General features: G+C 49.6%; 1 protein-coding gene across 1 annotated transcript; it reads right to left on the reverse strand.

Annotated features, from left to right (window-relative positions):
• Nucleotides 1-15,465: 15,465 nt before the first annotated feature.
• On the reverse strand, nucleotides 15,466-18,643 carry FZD10 (frizzled class receptor 10). The gene has a single exon (XM_025473584.3). The coding sequence runs from the start codon at nucleotides 18,342-18,344 to the stop codon at nucleotides 16,599-16,601; it is 1,746 nt and encodes a 581-aa protein (XP_025329369.1). The 5' UTR covers nucleotides 18,345-18,643; the 3' UTR covers nucleotides 15,466-16,598.
• Between the last annotated feature and the right edge of the window lie 4,222 nt (nucleotides 18,644-22,865).

The raw sequence follows: 22,865 nt of genomic DNA on the forward strand, positions 1-22,865 counted from the left end.
AGCCCGCAGGGCAGGGATGAGGTGAGCAAGCCAGACTGCAGCGAGCTGACCCCCGGGGACAGGAGCCGCAGCCAGACAGATGCGGGGCTGTGGGGAGACGGACACCATCACTGCCAGGTCAGGCGGGCCAGGAGCACAGGGCAGAGCAGGTGCCTGAACACCCCCAACACGCTCCCCTTGATCAGCCAAACCCATCAGCAACCGGATCAAGTGAGTAGGGGTCAGCCTCCTGGGGGTAGGGCAGGAAGGACAGTGGGCCTGCAGGAGCAATGGAGAAGCAGCCGCCCAAAGACGGCTGCTGGAGGGAAGTGGACCTGCCAGATACCCGAAGGAGAGACAGCGGTGGACGTGGCCACTGCACGGAGCAGACACACTCACACCCAGCTGATGGTAGATAACGGCCTGCCACTTGAATGGCCAGGCTGTCCTTGTGCTTACCCTGTGTCCCTCTTTCACCCTGGCCACGCAGCCCCGGAGTGGAAACTTAGAGGTGCCTCTCAGAACAGTGAGCGCCTGGCTGACCGGCAACTTGGCCTCAAGTCACTTGGAAGGACAATCAGGCCATGCTGGTTTTTGGTCCCCGTGACCAGTCCTTCCCATCTCTGCTGTGCTGTGGGGGTGGGGGAGCTGGTGGGCAGAGCTGCTTAGGAAAACATTCCTGCTGCCAATCTGATTTTTTAAGGATGGGAGGGAACACCCAGCTGAGGACCACTAGGCATTCCGGCTCTGTCCCCAACCTGCTCAGGGCTCACCATCCTTTTCCAATGACTTAAGAAATGACATAAGCAATCTGGACGCAAATGCACTTGTAAACTCGTTTTTTTTGGCTGGCATTGGAGTGTCCACTTTTAATAACTATGACATTTTTAAAGTTTTTTAAAGGTTTTATTTATTTATTCATGAGAGACACACAGAGAGAGGCAGAAACATAGGCAGAGGGAGAAGCAGGCTCCCTGTGGAGAGGGCGATGTGGAACTTGATCCCAGGACCCTGGGATTATGACCTGAGCCGAAGGCAGACCCTCAACCACTGAGCCACCTGGGCGCCCCCATTTTTAAAGTTTTGAAAGTGAAAAGCTTGAAAGAAAAAAGTAGTGCCCTCGGAGATCATGAACATTTCCCTGGAAGGATGGCCCCTGTGTTCTGTTGTTGGTATGCCTCTGAGAGACGGTGGCTCCCACGTCTCTGTCCACATGCAGGCTCTGCCCGTGGCCAGATGCAAAGGCTGTAGGTGCATAAATCTCCCAAAAACAGGTGAAAGAAAGGCCACGTAGCCATTCCCTGGTCATGCACTGAATTTAATGAGCTTTATCCTTCCTGGGGCCTTAATCTAAATAAGAACCATACCGACAGCTATAAAAGCTACGGCCTTTTCTTTGAAATCTCAATTAAAACCAACACAAAACAAGAGTGTTTGGCGTCTCTGTGCAGGACCATCCTGCAGGAAGAAAATTTTTTAAAAATTTGGTAAAACTCCAATTAGAACTGCTCCCCTGTCTGCAATTCCACTGCTGCTTGTTTAAAAATAAATAAACCAGAAGGGAGCCATGGAGATAGGACTCGGGTACATCCACCATCTCAAAACCAATTTTCAAACGTTTTCAGTTCTGGCTTAATGCCAGAACATGTTTTGACATGATTCTTCCCCCTTAATTTATAACCTCTGTGTATCTGCGGGGAAATTCAACCCTTATGTTTCTGATTCCTTTACACTTAACTCATCAGATGCTGCCCTGTAAGAACCATTTGATGTCAAGGGGCTTTGAGCACTTTTTTATGAGGCCTTTTAAACCTGTTCCCCCTTAGAAACAGGAAGTTGGGTTTTTCCAGAAGTAAGCAGACTCGGCCCACAAAACGTGTCCCTCGTCGGCCTGCAGACCAGACCTGGAGTCCCCCGGTGGCTCCAAGGCTGTCAGCACATTGGACAAAATCGCCCCACAGTGCAGCCTCTTCTGGGGCTGACATCCTCAGTTAAAAGTCACAGTGCCACCAAAGACAGGGACAATAGGATTCTCACAAGTAGAAATGATGCCACCTAAAGCCATTTTGTTTGCAAGTTATGATGAAAAACACCCCATAAGACGGGAATACACGGCGGGAGGTGGAGGGAGGCTGTTTCTTCCGCGCTCAGGGTGAGCTCTGAGCACCCTGTCTCCTGGGCGAGAAAGACAGCCATAGGTGAGGGTTTCACTCCTTGAATCCAGGTGGGCTCCAAGACTCCCATCAGACAGGCTCTGGGGGAAGCAGCACTGGGTCTCCGAGGACCTGGCCCTGAGCGGAGGCTGCCGTCATCTGTGGAACCTGATGCTGAAGCTGGCGTCCTGCAAGGAGGCCCCAGAGCCTGGGACACCATCTGGCAGAGAGGTACCGAGGGGTCCAATATGCCAGGGAAGTAAGGGTGGCAAGAGATCCCCAACCCCAGCCACCATCAAGGTGATCAGAGGCCTTCCAGAATCCTGGCTCACCAGATCATGAGCAAAGCTGAAGCATTACTGAGAATATATGTTTTTTTTTCTTATTATAAATTTATTTTTATTGGTGTTCAATTTGCCAACATATAGAATGACACCCAGGGCTCATCCCATCAAGTGCCCCCCTCAGTGCCCCCCACCCAGTCACCCCCACCCCCCGCCCTCCTCCCCTTCCACCACACCTAGTTCGTTTCGCAGAGTTAGGAGTCTCTCATGTTCTGTCTCCCTTTCTGATATTTCCCACTTATTTTTTCTCCTTTCCCCTTTATTCCCTTTCACTATTTTTTATACTCCCCAAATGAATGAGACCATATAATGTTTGTCCTTCTCCGATTGACTTACTTCACTCAGCATCATACCCTCCAGTTCCATCCACATTGAAGCAAATGGTGGGTATTTGTCATTTCTAATGGCTGAGGAATATTCCATTGTATACATAGGCCACAGCTTCTCTATCCATTCATCTTTCGATGGACACCGAGGCTCCTTCCACAGTGTGGCTATTGTGGACATTGCTGCTAGAAACATCGGGGTGCAGGTGTCCCGGCATTTCATTGCATCTGTATCTTTGGGGTAAATCCCCAGCAGAGCAATTGCTGGGTCATAGGGCAGTTCTCTTTTTAACCCTTTGAGGAACCTCCACACAGTTTTCCAGAGTGGCTGCACCAGTTCACATTCCCACCAACAGTGTAAGAGGGCTCCCCTTTCTCCACATCCTCTCCAATATTTGTTGTTTCCTGTCTTGTTAATTTTCCCCATTCTCCCTGGTGTGAGGTGGGATCTAATTGTGGTTTTGATTTGTATTTCCCTGATGGCAAGTGATGCGGAGCATTTTCTCATGTGCTTGTTGGCCATGTGTATGTCTTCCTCTGTGAGATTTCTGTTCATGAGAATATATGTTTTGAGGTGCGTGCTACAGAGTGGCAAATGAGCAGAACCCCCGACGAACCCACTTACCTCCTTTGGCTCTCCTCCGGAAGCCACGAGCTGCGTTTGTGCTGTTTGGGGCTCCTCATCAGTCGGTGGCAGGTAGGAGAAACCCCTACCTTACTGTCTAGAGAGTAATTTCTGAGCCAAAAGCTCAAGATAGATCTCATTGGGGCACAGATTGCCTCGGAGGTTCATGATGTGAGCATAGCTTCGGTTCAGATCCTCTGAAATACCTTCCCCTACGAGTGTTGGCCCTGTCTTCAGGACAGAGGCCCTAAATCCAGCAAAAAAAGGTGGTGACACCTTCAGGCCTGGTGTAGCCATGCTACCTGCCCCCTGTCCCCCGTGAATGATGGCCTGTGCCCACCGGGGGAACAGAGACACTCTGTGAGCTGGCCCGTGCCCACCTCCATGGGAAGCTGGATGGAGCTAGGCGGTGGAGACCACCAGAGTGGGGCTATCTTCCCCCCAACCACACGGACCCCCAAAAAGAATAAAAGGGGCAAAGGATCCTGGGAGTGGGGCAGCCAGCACCCACTTGGGAAACAAATGCCCCAGTGACGTGTTCTCTTAGTGAGAAGTCATCGCGATTTCTGTCTTTTGTTGTAGTAACTTCAAGAATAAGACATACATCATGCAACTATGAGGATCTGAGTACTTTCTAAAGTAGTTAGGAAAGGAGGCATGACATTAAAAAGGACAAATACCCACCATTTGCTTCAACGTGGATGGAACTGGAGGGTATTATGCTGAGTGAAGTAAGTCAGTCGGAGAAGGACAAACAGTGTATGTTCTCATTCATTTGGGGAATATAAATAATAGTGAAAGGGAATATAAGGGAAGGGAGAAGAAATGTGTGGGAAATATCAGAAAGGGAGACAGAACGTAAAGACTGCTAACTCTGGGAAACGAACTAGGGGTGGTAGAAGGGGAGGAGGGCGGGGGGTGGGGGTGAGTGGGTGACGGGCACTGAGGGGGGCACTTGACGGGATGAGCCCTGGGGGTTATTCTGTATGTTGGCAAATTGAACACCAATAAAAAATAAATTTATTATTAAAAAAAGAGATAAAAAAAAGGAAAGGAGGCATGAGAAAAACACACACTTCTGTTCACATATATTTAAGAACATGCTGCCTGGGTTTCCATCTGAGAATAAAGACACAGATGGGTCAGGGGTCGAGCTGGAGAAGCTTAGCCGGCAGCTCCCCTAAGGGACCCACAGCCCCCACTGCTGGCATACGCCAATTTCTGTGGTGTAAACGCTCCTGCTTGCGCTGAGTTAAAGCTGCCAACTGCACACAGAGCTGGGAAGGATGCTCCCAGGCCCATTCTCACGCTTCTGCATCTTTCCCCCGGAGAATGTCAGCACTGAGGATATGCTGCTGCAGGAAATCTTCCAGGGCTGCTGCCACCGAAGTCACCCCCAGGGCTGTCAGAACCCCAAGCTGGGAATAAAGTCTGGCTTGTGAAGAACCACCTGCCGCTGGTCAGCCATTACCTGACTGTTTCCAAACAGCAGACTTGAGGAATTGGAAAACCCACTCACCCTCCACAATGAGAGGACATGTGACTTTGTGAAGCTGGAAGGCCCCGAAAAAACACTTGTGAACTTTTGGATGATGGAGACTTGAAAAGAACACCATGTGTTGAAAAACAGAAATAAGCATCAGAAAGAGCTCGGAACTAGGCACATTCAAGAGGAAGGAGCCAAATAGGAACCAAAGGGGTGACGGTGAGGTTGGTGAAGGAAGTGTAACAGGGTAGACATGACCCTTGTATTTGGGTAGAGGGACATGCACTCTTACGGAAGCAGGATGAGGTGGGGAAGTTGAGATGGTTCATACTTGTGGAAGGCAGCAGAGAGAGCCCAAGTCACATCATCCATACCAGGTGCACATTGGAAAGCTGGTGTAGTTCTCACTTACATGAACTAGAGTTTAGAGGGTAGAACAGCAGGTGCATGAGGGAGGCCAGCAGACATGGTTCATTTGTCATGCACAGGTTTTTTTTTTTTTTTTTTTTTTTTTACAAATTCTGATTCATTGTCCACATTTAAAAGCAGGAGATTTGACCATCCTGCCCCCCCTTAAAAAAATCAAGATTTTCGGTTTAGCTTGAAAAATCAGAATTTCTGTTAACACCAAGCTCCCAAGTCTGCAATACAGCAATTGTTTGGAACTTAGCTATACATACTCTTTCAGACAGGACATGCAGATCTTATAGACCCTATAACAACTCCTTGTTGATTTTCTCGTACTAACTGCTTTACTCCTTGTTTTCTGAGTCCCTAAGGCATTTGGATTTGCAGCCTCTGGTCTACAAAGAAGTAGGCAATCATCCTATTGTTTTCATTAGCTTTGCAAACTCTCTCACCCATCCTATCCATGCATCCATCCACCCATCCATCCATGCATCTGTCCACCTTCCATCTATCCATCCATCCACCCACCCACCCATCCATCCACCCTTCTGACTGTCCATTCATCTATCTATTCATCTGCCCTTACATCATCCATTCATTGATCTATCAATCCATCTACCCACCCACTCATCCATCCGTCTATCCATCCATCCATTCATCCATCCATCCACAGTTCCATCTATCTATTCATTCATCCATCCATCCACTCATCCATCCAACCTTCTATCCATCTATCCATCCACTCATCCATCTTTTGTCTATCATTCTATTATCTATCTATCTATCTATCTATCTATCTATCTATCTATCTACCTAATACATATTTAGCACCAACAACTGAAATTGAAAAAGTATAAAGGAGAAGATAAAGATTATCTATATATCCTGCATAGATAACTACTCTAAACGTTTTATGTCTTCCTTGGTATGCACATACATTTTACAAAAAATTAAATGGTGTGACACAGAATATATTATATAACCTGCCTTGTTCAGTTAACAGCAGATTAATATCCAAAATGTCTAACAACTGATGTGGCATAGGTACAGACCAATCAGAATACATGCTAATTATAAACAGCCAGAGGGCTGTACTGGTCCACCCTGGCTGATGGCCGCTTTCTTAGTAATACCGTTGGCCATTCGCCCATGTTAATAACATGTTTCTACATAATTACTCCAATGACTACATGATAGTCTAAGGATTTGTCACAGTTGAATTGAACAGTCAGCCTGCTGGTGTATACCTAGGTTGTCCTCGATTTTCAATACATTTAATGCAAATAGAATTACTGGCTTTATATAGAATTACTGGCCAGAATTACTGGATATATATATTATATATGTATATAATATATATATTAAAGATTTTTATTATATTATATATTAATATTTTATATAACAATATATATTATGTATATTAAAGATTTTATTTATTTACTCATGAGAGACACAGAGAGAGAAAGGCAGAGACACAGGCAGAGGGAGAAGCAGGCTCCATGCAGGGAGCCGATGTGGGACTCTATCCTGGGTCTTCAGGATCACACCCTGGGCCGAAGGGGGCACTAAACCCCTGAGCCACCAGGGCTGCCCCTATATTTTTAAAAAGGTGTTGGATACACATTTATTTGCTCTAGTGACGGCAATCTACTTTATGGTCTCACCAATGTGACACGAGGAGCCCATTTCTCTACACCCAAGCCAAATCTAGCTATTATCAGCCATAGAAGGAAAGGGCCAATCTCTTAGGCAAAAATAGTGTTTCTTTCACATATTTTGATTACCACTAGTGAGTTTAACTCTTTCTTCAGGTTTATAGATGATTTGTATTTCTTCTCATCTGAATTGCCTATTTATATACCTTTGCAGAAAAATATAGTTTCTGTTTTTTATTTTGTTTATGGAGATTTTTTATTAATTTTTTGTCATATATAATTTCAAATTTTGATGTAGTCAAATTATGATTTTTTTAAATTGGTTTTGGCTTTGTGTCATGCTAAGAAGACTCTTTCCTGGTACGTGGTGTCCAGGATTCACCAGCATTTCCTTTCCGTGGAATGAAAATTTTAGATAACCTTTTCTCCCTGATGGTAGTATTATTTTTACTTTTAATTTTTTAACAGTCCCAAAGGATTTTAATAAAAAGTGTGAGGTAGAGATTTGATAAAAATGTCCCCAAATCTGAAACAAGCCTCAACACTATTGATTGAATCAGCCATTTTTTCTTATTTGTTTGAAATAAAGTGCCAAATGTGTTTAGGACTCTTTCTGGACCTTATGTTTTGTTCCATCAATTTGCAGATTTTCATGCTGTTTTCCCATACTGTTTTTGTTACTACAGTTTTAAAGGGCATCGACTAATGATAGAATTATGCTCCTTCTTACAATGGTTTCAGTTTTTTCCCTTCCTTGGGTATTTGCCTCAATTTGATGGGTTAACATCATTTTGGAGAGTCCAAAAAAATACCTATATTTACATAGGAATTGCATTATATTTAGGAATTAATTTGGAGATAACAGATATATTAACCAGGTACATAATTCTGTAAATATTTGAGCCAATTATATATGCTCATCAGAAACAGCGGCATTTTCTTCAAAAGGGCTTGCACATCTTGTTTCTTGATAGTTACTTAGGCTTTTGTGGGTTCTACAAAGCAGTCTTTACTTCCTTTATATTTTCAACTGGTTTATAAGGAAGCTGCTGGTTCTACAGATATGTTTTCTCTTAGTCTCCTTATCAATCCTATTTAATTCTCATGAATTCTATTTTAAGCCAATTATCTTTTTAATCACATAATCTGCAAATAATGGCAGTTTCCAATGGTCTTACCTTCTCTCTCTTCCTCTAGCCTACTGCATGGTTGCCTATGTCTGAGGTAATGTTGGGTAATAGTAGAGAGCCTTGTTCTATTCTGACTTTCATAAAAGTGCCTCTTGTGTCCCATTATTATGTGTAATGTTTGCTGTAGATGTTCCACTGTATTGTGTCCTTGTTAGACAGTTCCAGGAGAGTTGTAGCCACTTGTATGTATCCTTCCTGGATAAGACTTTAGACCAAGGTAAGCATACTCTGAGGACAGTCAGTAAGGTGAAACCAAGTGGTTTGGGCAGCAATTTTAAGAATCAAAAGACACTCAGGGAGCACATGATACTCAACTTTAAAAATACAGAGGTTTTCAAGTGGAAAATGAATTAAATGAAGTAAAGTAGACCATATGACGGAAGTAGAGCTAAAAGGAAATAGTCATAAGGAAGCAGATTTTAACTTAACATAAGACATTTTTAAAAACTATTACCCAAGATAATCCAAGATAGGACACAAAAGTGGTGGTGCCCAAGAGAAGTGCATATAATTATGGCCAGGAATAATGAGCAGGAACTTTAAACTTCAGATAGTGATGGGTTGCCACTCAAACTAGGTCAGGAAAACCAGCATCACTAGCACCACCTATGAGCTTATTAAAAACATAGACTTTTGGGTCCCACCCAGACCCACTGAATCAGGAACTATGTTTTCTCAAGAGCCCCAGGTTATTTGTATGCACATTAAGATTTCAGAAGCCCTGGACTAGTTGACCATCTCAAACATATTTTCCTACCAGTCTTAGGACAACCAAATTGCAGACTCTCAGAGAATACAGGCAGTTAATTACCTCAAGTAATAAGAAACAGAGGTGTAGGAGCTTAATGAAGTCATCACGAAGTTGGATCTTCCTTGTTTTGCACCTGCCATGCTCAGAGTGCTGACTTGAATATTGAGTTTATTGCCTCATGGTTACAAAATGGCTGCAATAGCTCCACGTACAACTTTCACTGACTACTTACATGCAGGAAAAGCACAGGCTTCCTCATCATCCGTCTTTTCATCATGAAGCAAAAATCTTTCTTAGAACCTTTCCTGACTTCCACATATACACACCCATTCTTCTATCCCACCTCACTGACTAGACTGAGTGATACACACACTCCTAACCCAGTGGGATCACCTAACTGACAAGAATAAAACCTTTAGAAGGCAGAGGTGGGCTGGAAATTAAAATACACTTCCAATTTTGTTTGATGCCCCTTCCTCTCTTATGTTTTTCTCCCTAATGCCCTCTATTACCCTAGAGATGTGATTCAATCCTCTGAACATTGCTGCAGTGTTGGGCTTTATTAATTGAAAAAATGGCTACAATCATGACACCCCTCAGAGCATGGTACGCTTTATAATGGACTTTTCCCTTTCATTCTTGTTGTGAGACCTGTGTCATCCTTAAAGCAAATCAGAATCACAATTTTTTTTGTAAATCTCTCATGTCCTCTGTGTGCTCTGCCATGCATGGAAGAGCAGAATGGCATTTATTTTCCCAATACTTAACAAAGTCCCTTTAAGAAGGAAAAAAAGGCACAAAAAACAGCACGTTTCAGCTGGCCTGAACTTTTTCTGAATTTAAGCCTTCTGCTATGGCCTGAAATCCAAGGACACCTAGCTGATATTGACACAAGGTTGGTAATATTGCTCCAGATGAGCGGTAGGAAGAAAAGCCATTTGCAAATGAAAAATCTTGCTCAAAGCCAGCAAAATCCAAGTGTTTTATGAGAGGGCGGGCCTGGGAGGTAAACAGGTGCTGCTCTGCCCTGGGGGTGAGCAGGGGAGGAGAACCGGCAGCAGCCCCAGTGCTTGTCTCTTCTGATCAAAGTCGGCACCTGCGCCTCATAATCACCGGCACCCACCTTTCAAAGCAGGAGCTGATTGATCATCTGTCAGGGTTGATAACTTTGTAGTTCTGCCTAAAATACTGAAACATTGTTAGGATGGGTTTTTAAGTGGGTTTGTTTCTGTTTCTCTCTTTTTTCTTTTTTCTCTCTCTCTCTCTTTTTTAGTGCAAATATTCTCCCACACGCCATAAAGTGCTCCCTTTGAGGACATCTGTTGGGAGAGACCACCAGTCGTCAGAGAGCACCTGAGTGCATCTCATCCATCATCACAGTGCTCCTTGAAGGCACCGATGGCAGCAGTCCCTTCGTGTGCAATGGAAGGGGGTATTTAACCTGAAGCCCTCTGGATGCGAGCTTGGTATCCACCCTCCGCCCTGAAAAAAAAAAAAAAAAAAGTCTTCTAATAACAAAGCGAAACTCTGGGACTTTGGAGAAGTCTGCCTCGGCTGTGGATATTGTGTGGGGTCTGGGAGCATCACCTTCCCAGGGGCGGGACTGTTTGAGTCCCCAATTACGAAGGCTCACCCCAGCAGTGGAAACTTAATCTGTACGGATTTCAAACGCCTCCTTCCCTCCTCCCTCTGGTTTGGCCTTCACACTCTTAATAAAACATTAAAAAACACTCCACACTATGTTGCCGGAGCGTGTTCAGCGAGTTTCCCTGAAGTCTGGCCGCGTTTCCTCCATCGGCACATTATAGCCATCTCCGCGTATTTGCGTACAGAGGTGTCCGCGCATGAGGTCTGATTCCCTGCGAAGTGAGTGTGATGTTATTGTGTTCAAAGAGGAAGACAGAGCATATTCTCCACCACCACAGAGACACTGTGCCTGCCTTTTCAACTTGAAAGATCAGTGGGTATTCTGTGTAACCTGAACACAGCTTTGGGAAAGTGTTTCTCTTAAAAAAAGAAAAATCCCAAAAACAAAAAACAGAAAAAAGCCTCTTTCTTTTTAAAGACCATTACTCATTAGCATGCTGGGTTTAACTTTGTGGGGGAGGGAGGGACAGCGAGCATCATACCAGCAGCATTCGTGTGGTGTTTGCCCTACCTGGTCTTGCGAGTGCCGTGCACATGGGAGCGGATGCCGTCTCTGGACGGTTGTACAAACACAGGCTGATAAAGTTGATCACTCAGGACCCTGAGCGCCTAGTGAGGGAGGCACCAACAGCACCTCCATTTTATGGAGGGAGACACAGAGGCAGGAAAGCCCAGCGGCTGGTCCAAGGGCCAAATCACACTGGAAACCAGGGCAAGATAGGGGGGAGACGGCACTCAGCCCCAAACTATAGTATATCCTCACCCCCGTGAGGGGTAGGTGCCCCTTCTTCTGTTCCTTTATGTCCTCCTCTCTTCCTTTTAGGGAAATAATATGGGAAATAGGATAATATCTACAGTTTCGAGAATACTTCTTGGCTTATTTTCTGTTTTCTTCTGAAGCGGCATCCCCACAGGCGCCGGTGGAGGGTGGAGGACTGGATTTCAAGGCTGCCTGGATGGCCCAAGGGTTGAAGGAAAGAGCAGAGTGAATGCTCCAGGCTCAGCAGGGGAGCGGGGAGCCATTCTGGAGTGTCCACCCCCCAGCACCCCTTACCCCTTACCTCCCTCTACCTCACTATTCCCCCTGGCCTGCAGATGAGACCATCACATAACCTGCACTCCTCTACTGTGACAGTGAGAAACCAGCCCCAGCAGTTAGGGGACTGCTCCTCCTCAAGCTCCTGCTGAGGCCTCCTCTTCCTTCCCTGCCCTCCCTCCTCCCCCCTCCCCACTCCTCTCTTCCTCTTTCCCCTCTTCCCCCTCTTCCTCCCTCTTCCTTCTTCCCTTCCCTCCTTATCCCTCCTCCCTCTCCCTCCTCCCTCTCCCTCTTCCCCTCTCCCTCCTCCCTCCCTCTCTTCTTCCTCACCTCCTCTCCCTTCCTCCTCCCCTCCCCTCTTCCTCTTCCCCCTTCCTCCTCCTTCCTGCCCCCTCTGCCCTCCTCCTCTTCCATTCTCTCTCTGCCTTCCTCCCCACCATTTCCTACTTCCTGCCCCCTCCACTCTCCACCCTCCCCACTCTCCTCCAATCTGACTGTTTCCAGACATCCACCTGTGCCTCCAGCCTCCTTCCTGGCCTGCACACCGACCTCCCCCAGGAGGGATCAGAGGCCCCTCGGACACAACATGCCTAACCTGTGTCCATCTTCCATTCTCCAGCAACACAGGGCACCTGGCCCTTTTCTGTTTCCTTCCTGCTGTCTTGGTGAAGGCTGCCTGACCCCCTAGGTCAGAATGGGGGCCACCCCTGACTGCGCATCCCCCTGGCCTGTCTCGGCCTGACCCTAGCCCTGCTGCCCTGGCTCTGAGTACCCACTTTTCTGCTCACTCTCTGACTACTGCAGAAGGCAGTTTGCCACAGCCCCTCCCCTCTGTCCTCCAAGCCAGCAAGGTCATCTGTATTCTGTGCCAGTGTGCCCTGTGACCCCTGCTCATAGCACAGGGATGGCACAGCCGCCGTGAAGTCCAAAGTACTCCACACACAGAGTCCTTAGAACCATCCAGAGAGGTGAGGGGCTAGCTAGTATTCAGGAGTGTGGGTTTGGAGCCACATGGCCGGGCTCACATTCTGGGCCCTGCTCACTACCTGCATGACCTTGTGTTCGTGTCTTGACTTCTCTGTGGTCCATCGTCCTCATCAGTAAGATGGGGATGAGAATAGTACCGCCAGAGTGTGTCAGTAGATTGAATGAGTACATTAAACTGTTTAGCCGGGATCCCTGGGTGGCGCAGCGGTTTGGCGCCTGCCTTTGGCCCAGGGCGCGATCCTGGAGACCCGGGATCGAATCCCACATCGGGCTCCCGGTGCATGGAGCCTGCTTCTCCCTCTGCCTCTCTCTCTCTCTCTCTCTGTGACTATCATAAATAAATGAAAAAAATTAAAAAAAAAAAAAAGAAATACATAAACTGTTTAGCCTGGGAACCAGCATCGGTGCTCCACTATCACTTCCTCATCCAGCAATTACTGATCTAGTCAGTGGTCCAGGATCTACGACCAGACCCCTGGTTCCTGTCCTGGCTCTAATGTGTACTTGCTGTGTGACCCTGGGAATTTACTGAATCTCTCTGGGCCTCAGGGTAAAGTGGGGCTGATAAGAGCACCTGAGCAATAATTAGAGGAGACAAGCCTGTAAAGCCATCAGCATGCAGGAAGTGCTCCCAAGGGTCTGCTGGACCGATTTCATTGTGATAAATGCCACCCTGAGGCCTAGGATAGGTTCCAGGCACCGGCTAGGAATGCGTGGACGCTTCGATGCCCTGTTCATAACTTCTGCTCCAGCCATCAACATGTCCCCTCAACACCACCTTGCCACGACACTATTCGTGTGGGATCTTCTGCCTTCTGTGCATTTTGAGCCACCTTTGGGAAGCCTCCCCCACTCAAAATAGAAGCGTGTGGAGGATGTGCTGCCCACAAGCCTCTTTACCACAGTGTGGGTCTCCCGCACCAGTGGTGGTGACCTTGAAGCCAAGAGCCAGGGGCAGTTGCCCCGTTTCCTGGGCCCTGGCATGGAGGAGGTGGTGAGTGGCTGGGTGCCAAAGGAAGAAATACCCAGGGACAGCCTGCAGTGTGACTCTGGACAGTCACCTTCTGAACCGGGCTTCTAACTATGACCTCACCTCCGGGATCTGTCACCTGAAGCGGGTTTCCATTTCCCCGGAGCTAAGGTGCTGAGGCTGAGAAATCTCCCTATAAAGGCAATCTATAAATCCTGTGGAAGTCCTGAGTTAGCAGAGGTGTTTGCAGATTTATCCGAGCTTTGATACTTCTCCTAAAATTCACAAATCATCTGTATGCAATCATGGGTCAGGTTGTGGCTCCTAGAGAAAGCGCCCTTCTGCTGCTACGGGTATTATCAGTGGCAGAGGCGAGGCCCCATGCACCTGCCCCGACCATATGGTAAAATCCCTGGACATTTGTGAACAGGCTCCCTGTAGCTTTGGGGGTGGGGGTGTGTGTGTCCCACACGGAAACACATTCTAGACAAGGAACAGCAGAGGTGCTTCTGTGTGCCGTCCCACTTAGGTCTTCCGGATCCTGCGGTCTGCAGCCCACATGCCTGCACACGGGTGCGTGCTAGGTTGCTGATTAGTCCAGTGAGCTCACAATTGAGAGCTTGGGGCATCATATTCAGCTCTGATGCATCCACACAGCAGCAGGTCCTGCTATCCTTCTAGATTTTTCAAAGTTCTGCTCCAAGCATGTAAGTTTTCTTTTTCCTGAGTCACCCAAAGAGAGCATTACAAGCATACCTACATCCATATATCAATATCCCCGGATGGTCTTAGGGGGGCCAAGCGGGAACAATCAACAGATAGGTTTTTATTTGTGGGCATTTCTTAAACCATTTCCCCCCTTTTTTAGTGCACTGAAGGCTATTCTGGATTTTATCTTAAATTACTTTGCCTTATTTAGCTGGTGTTTTTTGACCTTGATCCCAAACCACCCAGGGACTTTGCTCTGGCAGGCTAAAGCCATACACAGACCAGTTGAGGTGGTCCCCACAGATCGGCCCATCCCTTTGCTCAGCTCTGGTGTCATGTGAGACCACCAGGCTTACCTCCTGAATACCCTCGTCAGGAAAGAGGCTGCCCTGACCGCAGGCTTCTGTCCATCAAGTGCTTAGTACATTTTCAAAATTCTTAAGGGCTGTTCATTCAGCTGCGAGCCTGACAGCACAACCCTGCGGACAGCCTGGTTGATCCTGCTGATTTCCCACGACTGTAGGTCTGGACTGTGCCTTGCAATCCTTCGTATCCGGACCTGAATTTTGCTGAGCCTCTGACCTTGAACTGGGGCCCAATTTGGGTCTCTACAGCTCCAGGGCTCCCCACGTAAAAACAGGAGATGAACTAAGTTCACAGACTCGCCATCCTTAGCAGATATTTTATCCTGTCCAGGTCTATATTCTGCTTTGTAAACCTGTCCTCGACTTGCCACAGAGCAGAACACACTTGGAGCGGATGCACAGAACCCTGTCTAGGTACAATCTGATCCCAGCAGGCCCACCGAACGCTACCCTGATTGAATTCTCTGACTTCGCTGGCCCCAATCCCGGGAGATCTCACCCAAAGCTGATCCAGGTTCTCCAGGATTTACCCACACTGAGTAGCCCAGGCATTCCCTGATGAAGTATGTCTACAGCCAGGCCCTCACATCCAGCCACCAAGAGTCACGGCAAACAGTGTCCAGCTTTCCATGTTTCCATGTTTCCTGCATGTCATTCCATAGAAACTCGAAACTAAATTATCCTGCAAACTTTGGAATCCGCCCATCTGCCATTTCATATGGATAGCCAGTAATCTCTAGATAGAGATGCACACTCAGGATTTGCTTGCAAAGCTAGCAGGGGTATAAAGTTTGCTCTGCTCTCTCCACACTCAGGGAAGGAAAACCTCACAATGTACAAGGCACCAGCAGCAAACTAAAGAACATATTTTATTTTTAATAAAATAGTGGAGCATGAAAAATATCATATATTACAAATATACACAAGCAGGACCACTCTTCCCTGGGATGGTGGGGAGAATAATGTAGACTTGTCTAGTGCTTCTTGAGCTATTCATGGAAACCATTTGTTTAACAATAGAAAGAGTCAATAAGCCCTTTGGATACTTTTGAATGATCTTTCTTCCCTCCCCCCCCCCCACCTCCTTTCCACAAATCAGTCCAAACGTGTATAACATTGGCTTGGTTTCCATTAAAAAGCCACAAAATGTAACACTAGAGGGTTTCTGAGGGCTGGGCCTCTCCGTGCTTTTGTTGGGATTTCTTTTGTTGTCTTTATGTACAGCAAAATACTTGTTTCTCTTTTCATTTTAACGGAAAGAGGGAAGAAATGTATTGCACATTGTTTGCATTTGCAAATGTTAGGTTTGGTGGAAGTTTCTGTCTTGGAGAAAGACCATTTGTGAAGGCTAGAGGCTGGAGTCTATTTTAAGTGACTCCAAATCCACTGGAGTGTGCTAAATTGTCAGGGTTCCCCTTTCTTCCTGTCTGCACAGAAGCTGCTGTCCCACACACAGCCTTCCTGGGGGTGGGTCCCTAGGATGGCTCCTGCCGGAGACCCACTTCGCCTCTCTCTTTCTCCCCCCCCCCCAATGCTCCCAGCAAAAGTTCTTCAATGTACAAAGAAGCCATCTCTCCTCTGACTTGTAAATGGGTAGCAAAGCCAACTCAAACACACAGCTATGTATTTATGGAAGCTTCTAAACAAAAGTTTTCTTCTGGGGGCTGAACCAACTACTTTACCACAAATTAGTTACACGAGAGGCTACTTAATTGAGGAGCTCTCCTTCCGAAAACAAAACAAAACAAAACAAAAAACCCTGTAAGCACATTTTTACTTTGAGCGTACCACAGTATCCTGAATTTAAGAGTAAAAACTTTTTTCTTTTACTTTTATTAAAAAAACAAAACAAAACAAAACAAAACAAAACAAAAACAACCAACCAGGAAAAGCACCACGTTTTGGCTCTGATTGCCATTGTATCCTGTCTGGGAAGGTTTTCCACGCCGGCCTCCCCCAGAAGCCAGTTCACACACACGTGGGAGGCTGTGCAGGGATCTCATATTTTCCGAGGTGGGTTTTTGGGGGATGCTGGGCTTTTTTGTAAATCCCACTATTGGTGATCACGCTGGCAGGTTTCCTCCTGCTCTTTCTCTTGAACCTGCGGCTGCAAACATTCTGCCAGGACTGCAGGGTCTTCGATGTCCAGATCCACATGCCGCTGGTGATGCCCACCACCAGCAGCATGAAGATCTTCACCATGAAGATCTCCACCGCTGGGATGGACGCAGCCATCACACAGTCCAGACTTTTGGTCTGGTTGTTCATTTTGCACTTGTGCTGCGTGGCTAGGATCTTCCAGTACTCCATGTTGAGGCGTTCGTAAAAGTAACAGGCGATCACACAGGTGGCCGGCACGGTGTAAAGCACCGAGAAGACCCCGATTCTCACCATGAGCTTCTCCAGTTTGTCCGTGTTCTCCCCACCGGTCTTCATCACCCTCCGGATGTGGAAGAGTGCCACGAAGCCGGACAGGATGAAGGAAGTGCCGATGATGAGGTAGCAGGCCAGTGGGATGAGCACGAAGCCGGTGAGGGCGTTCACGTCCATGCTGCCCACATAGCACACGCCGGTGAGTTCGTCCCCAGCCACCCGGCGCATCACCAGGATCAGGATGGTCTTCACGGCCGGGATGGCCCAGGCTGCCAGGTGGAAGTAGCTGCTATTGGCCTCGATAGCCTCATGGCCCCACTTCTTGCCCGCAGCCAGGAACCAGGTGAGTGTGAGAATCACCCACCACAGCGAGCTGGCCATGCCGAAGTAGTAGAGGACCAGGAAGACAAGGGTGCAGCCGGTGCTCTCCAGCCCCTCCTGGATGACATAGAGCTGTCCGCTGTCCCGGTCGCAGGCGATGCTCTCGGCGCCAGCGAAGAGGCGGATGATGTAGCCCACGGAGTAGACGCAGTAGCACATGGAGAGGAAGATGATGGGGCGCTCCGGGTACCTGAAGCGGGCCGGGTCGATGAGGAAGGTGAGCACGGTGAAGGCGCTGGAGAAGAAGCACAGCACCGCCCAGACGGCCAGCCAGACCACCGCGAAGCGCTTGTCGCCGCCGCTCCAGTACACGTCCACTCCGGGCGTGCAGAGCGGCGCGCACGCCGCGCTCTTCCCCACGTGGTGGAACTTGCCCGGGTTGTCGCAGCTGGTGCGCCCCTGGCCCGCGTCCCTGAGCGGGTGCTCCTGCGCGCTGTGCGGCCGCTGCGGCCGGAAGAGCGGCGGGAACAGGCCTGAGCCCCGGGAGGGCTCGTCCGAGCCATTGTTGGGCGCCTCCATGCACAGGTAGTTGGGGTCGTTCTTGTTGGGGAGCTTGCTGCAGTCCAGCGAGTCGGGCCACTTGAAGTTGAACTGCTCCATGATCGGGGAGCACTTGAGCCGGGCCTGCTCGCACATGACCCGGCAGGCAGGGATGGGGGTGGAGACTTGCTCGGTGCACATGGGCGCGTACAGCGAGCACAGGAAGAAGCGGAGGTGGCCGTGGCAGCCGTACTCCACCAGCGGCGCGAACTCGTGCAGCTGGATGGCGGCCTCGCGCTGGTTCTCGTGGCCCATCAGGTTGGGCATGCGGGTCATGTTGTAGCCAATGTCCTTGCACATCGGGATCTCAATGGGCTGGCACTTGCCGTCGCCCGGACGCTCCATGTCCATGGAACTGATGGCGGCGCACGAACCCATCACCTGCAGGACCAGCCACAGGCGGGGGCCCGGGCGCGGCATGCTGGCGTCGGAGGTGCCCGGCGGGGAGGTCCGCTCCGCTCAGCGCCGACGCTGCCCCGCTCGGGCCACGGGCCCCGGCTCCCCGTCCCCGCTCCGGCCCCCGCCCATGCCCGCCCCGCCGGCCGGAGCGCTGCGCTCCGCGCCCCCGGCCTCCGCGAGGCGGGGGCCGCGGGCGGGGGGTGAGCAAAGTTGGCCAACGATACCGGGAAGCGCTGCGGGGCCGGGGCTCCCGGCGGGCGGCGACTCCCCGGCCGCGGCAAACTTTGGGCTCTTCCGCGAGCGCCCCGGTGGCGCGTCCGGGAGGCCGGGGGCGGGCGGGCGGGCGGGCGCACCGTGGCCAGCGGGCTGGCGGCCGCTCCTCCCTCCCGCGCCGGCCTCGCCGGGCCGGGCCGCAGCTGCTCGGCGCCGCGCGTCCCGGGCGGAGAAGACGCGCAAAAGGCGAGGGGGGAGCGCAGCCGGGCGGCGACAGGCCCCGCCCCCGGGAGCGCGCCCCGCCCCCGCCCCCGCCCCCGCCCCCGCCCCCGTCCCCGCCGCCGCCGCCGCCGCCGCCGCCGCTTTGCATGAGAAAGCCGGCCCGGCGCCCGCCCCCGCCGGTCGGACCCCCCGCGCCCCCGCGCCCGCCCCCGCGCCCGCCCCCGCCCCCGCCCCGGGAAGCCCCGCGGCCCCGGGCGCCCAAGGGCCCGCATCGCGGAAGCTCCGGGACGGGCCGGGGGCGCGGGCGGGTGGTCCGCGGCGGGGGGCGAGACGCGTCCTCCTTCGCCTTGACGGTGGGCCCCGGGCGAGGGCGCTCTCGAAGAGAGGTGGGGCCGGCGTTTTACAGCCCCGGCCATAAAGTGGCCCCTCGGCTTGTAAACCTGCCCGCATCTTCCCGAGGCCCGGGAGCCGCCAGGCCTGCGCCCCCGGCCCCGGCCCCGGCCCCGGCCCCGGCCCCGGCTCCAGGGAGTGGTTTTCTTTGAAATTTCAAAGAGAAGAGCTTAGGGCGGGGGAGGGGCCGAGGGAATCCTGAGTTTTAGGGCCGCTCCTCCGAGGTCTCCGCGGGAAAGGCGGGCCGGGGGAGACGAGGGCAGCCTCCTGGGGCGCTGGGGTGTTACCGCCCTCTCCCTCGGGAAGTGGGGGCCGGGCCTGGGGGATGACCCCCGCCCCCAACAGGGCCGCGGGGCGGAGGGGCCTCTCGCCGGGCAGGGCCGCTGATGCCTTGTGGGCGGCTGAGTTTATTTATTATAGGAAGTCATTCGCTCGTCGGCTATTTATATTATTCGGCGAGGGATCGGCCCTGCCTGCGCCCTCCTGGGCTGCAGACCCGTCAGCGGCTGCGGAGCTGGGGGCGGCAGGTCGCGGCGCCGGCTCGCGCGGAGGGTCCTCAAGGCGAAGGAGCGTCCCCTTCCACCCCGACCCTCCCTTACCCCGGAGCCAGTTTGTGACAAAGTCAGCTGGGGCTCAACGACCCCGCCGGTCTACTGCACTGGGTGTGCGGGGTGGGCGCCCAGACCCCTCCTTGTCTCCAACAGAACGTGCAGAGCGCCTCACCTAGCATCCCGGGGTAGTAGCCCTTAAATAAACGAGTCCCCTGGGAGGTGGCGGGGTCTCTCTCCTCTTAGACGCCCTCGCGGTCAGGACCTTTTTACGTTTCTGAGACTCCCGGGATCGCGTACGGAGGGGGCAGTAGGAGGGCCGGCCGGCGGAGGAGAGGTCGACAGTGGAGAGGTGTGCCCTGTGAGCAGACGTCCCTGGGGACGGTGTCGCTCCCTCAGGCTCGTTGCCCTGCACCCCGTTTTGGAAGGGCTGAATGAATCCCCGCAAGGGAAACGCTGCGGGTGTTGCCAGCTACCTCGAGGAGCGCCCAGGAAGGAGAGGCTACTGCCAGGCACTCCTCCTCCCACGGGAAGCTTTTTTGTAAGCAGTGGCAGAAGTGGGGCACTTCCTCTAAGAAGGCTTTTTAGAAGATTGGCTTTTAATTAAGACAAATGGTACTATTTTACATCTGTAAGAGACTTGGGAGATCTCACATACCTACCTACCCTTCCACCCAACCACACCATCCATCTGTCCATCCCCCATGCATGCAACCACCCATCCACCTATCGAGCCACCCACACACTTACCCATCTACCCACCTACCCATCATCCATCCATAGGTACATACATGCGCACACACACACACATTCATCCACCCACCCATCCACCATCTACCCACCATCCACACACTGACTATTCATCTGTTGTCATCCATCCATCCATCCATCCATCCATCCACCTAACCACCATCCACCCATCCTTCCATCCACTCATCCACTACCTATCCACCATCCACTCACCAACTATTCATCTGTTCATCTGTCATCCATCCATCCACCTAACCATCCATCCACCCATACACCGCCTATCCACCATTCACCCACCCACATGCCCGTGACCCACCCACCCATCCATCCATCCATCCATCCATCCATCCATCCATCCAACACCCAGAAGACTGAGGCTGGGGCTTGCTCAGGATCCTAGAATTACTAATAGGCAGGTTTGTACAGCTGTTCTTGAATCACTGTCCCTGACTCTCACTGTAGGGTGTTGGAAGATGCTGGAGTAAGCCAGTTGATGGAAAAGAAGGTAGACACTAATGCCATCAGAACAACCACCTTCAACCGTGTTATTATTTCTCAAGTTAAGAAACAAAACAAAACAAAAACATTTTTTTAAAGACTGCCATTTTCCTTATGCCTTTTGTTTGGTTTTGTTTAGTGACTTATTTTCAAAAACTTCAAGTTAAACAAAGTTTAGCAGATATCACTTGGCTTCTTCAGAATTTTCCTTGCCAGAGTCCTCCATTGGCACCATTTTGTCTTTTTTCCTTTTTGTTTCTCTCCCTCAGAAACCGTGGACGCAAAGGAAAGCACCAAACGCCAGGAGTGGGCGTGAGCTATTTGAGAAAGTGCGTCCTAATTGATCTTTTATGTGCCATTTTAATTCAGCCATGTTCAGACCCATTATTTTAGCTATAACCACTTCAGATTGCTTTCTTCCCTCGTTTTTATAAAAATGTCTGCAGAAGTGCTCTGCGCTGCCCAGCTGAGGCGGAAACCAACAAATAGACATTATTATAGAAAAACGAGGGCTCTGAGAAATGAGCAACTGCAAGATAACTCTGTAACTAATAAATGAAAAGGGCCTTTTGATGGCTCCAGCTGAAAAGATATTTTATTTTATTTTTTTCCTGTGTGTGGGATTTGAGATGTGTGATTGTAAGGAGCAGCGGGGTCCCCTGCTGCTCGGCCCTGGCTGGCAACCGGCCCCCCTCTGGCAAATGTTATGGAGAATTGGGAGGAATTTTATGGCTGTCTTTCCCCTCAGCTCTTTTTTCCTTTGTCTTCTTTGAAGAATGACTTTAGACATTTTATTTACATATTTAACCATGGATGAAAGAGGCAAAAGAAAGCATTTGGGGCTGTCCTGGGAATAGTGATATGTTTAAATTAATGGAAATCTTATTAGGCCTCTAAAATTTTGAGCAAAGGTTTTTAGTGAAACTTTATAATCAAACATGATTTCAAATAACTTGCAGGGTTAAGGAATACTACTTCTTTTTCTTTTTTTTTTTTTTTTTTTTTTTACCCCAACCACCTAAAAAAAATATCGGAGAGCTACTCTTAAACACAAGCCACCTTCAAGTTCTTGCAAATGCTTACCCAGAAAAGTAGAAGGTTTTCTGAAAGGGACTATTTCTGAAGTCAGGCAGTGTTTTGAACAATACCTAAATATTTTTGGATGGAAGAGACTTGAAAGAATGGCAGTGACATCCCACCCTAGCAGAGGCCGAAGTATGAAATTCTTTGACATGGATATTGCTAAAAATCAAAGTTGTATCTCTTCTTATTATGTTATAGTCAGTGGAAATTATAGGCACTGTGCTTGGCTCTCTGAAATGAGATTAGAGAAAACCCACATAATCTCTTTAAGATAAAAGCACTGACACTTTCAGCAAGAGAAAGAAATTAAAGCAGAGACTTTGCACGTTACAGGCTAATCGCAAGAGTAAAGTTGTAGAGTATCAGCAAAGCCCGTGGAAAGAAATAGGATAGTCTTGGGGGAGGTTTCAGATACAGCGTGGCTCAGGCAGTCCCGGTGCCTGGTGGTGGGCTCTGGCTTGGATGCTTTCTCTGGGCAAGTTTGGGTTTGGTGATCCCGTGAAACGCTGGTTATGCTCTTTTATCTCCCAACGTCATTGATATGTGTATTTCATCGGGCATCCCAGTTTTGCTTCCCAATAAGATGAAAATGTGGTCTATGTGCTGATATTGCCCGACAGGCAGAGGGGTCTGTGATACCCAAGAGGCACTATTGCCTTGACCTCATCCTGTGGTACATTTCTGCAGAAACTTATTATCTGATTTAAAAAAAAAAAAAAAAAAGCAGGCAGGGAAAATTCTATTTCTAACTGCCCAAGAGCACCAGTTACCCTGTCCACTCCACTTCATTTTTCTCGAAAGAAAACACCTTCCGTCCTCTGAAGTGATCCTTACTCAG

Source organism: Canis lupus, chromosome 26 (assembly GCF_003254725.2).
Source record: "Canis lupus dingo isolate Sandy chromosome 26, ASM325472v2, whole genome shotgun sequence".
Lineage (NCBI taxonomy): Eukaryota > Metazoa > Chordata > Mammalia > Carnivora > Canidae > Canis > Canis lupus.

Bases quoted from the DNA above. Each gene is read 5' to 3' on its own strand.
- FZD10 (XM_025473584.3), bottom strand. From the start codon at position 18,344: ATGCCGCGCCCGGGCCCCCGCCTGTGGCTGGTCCTGCAGGTGATGGGT.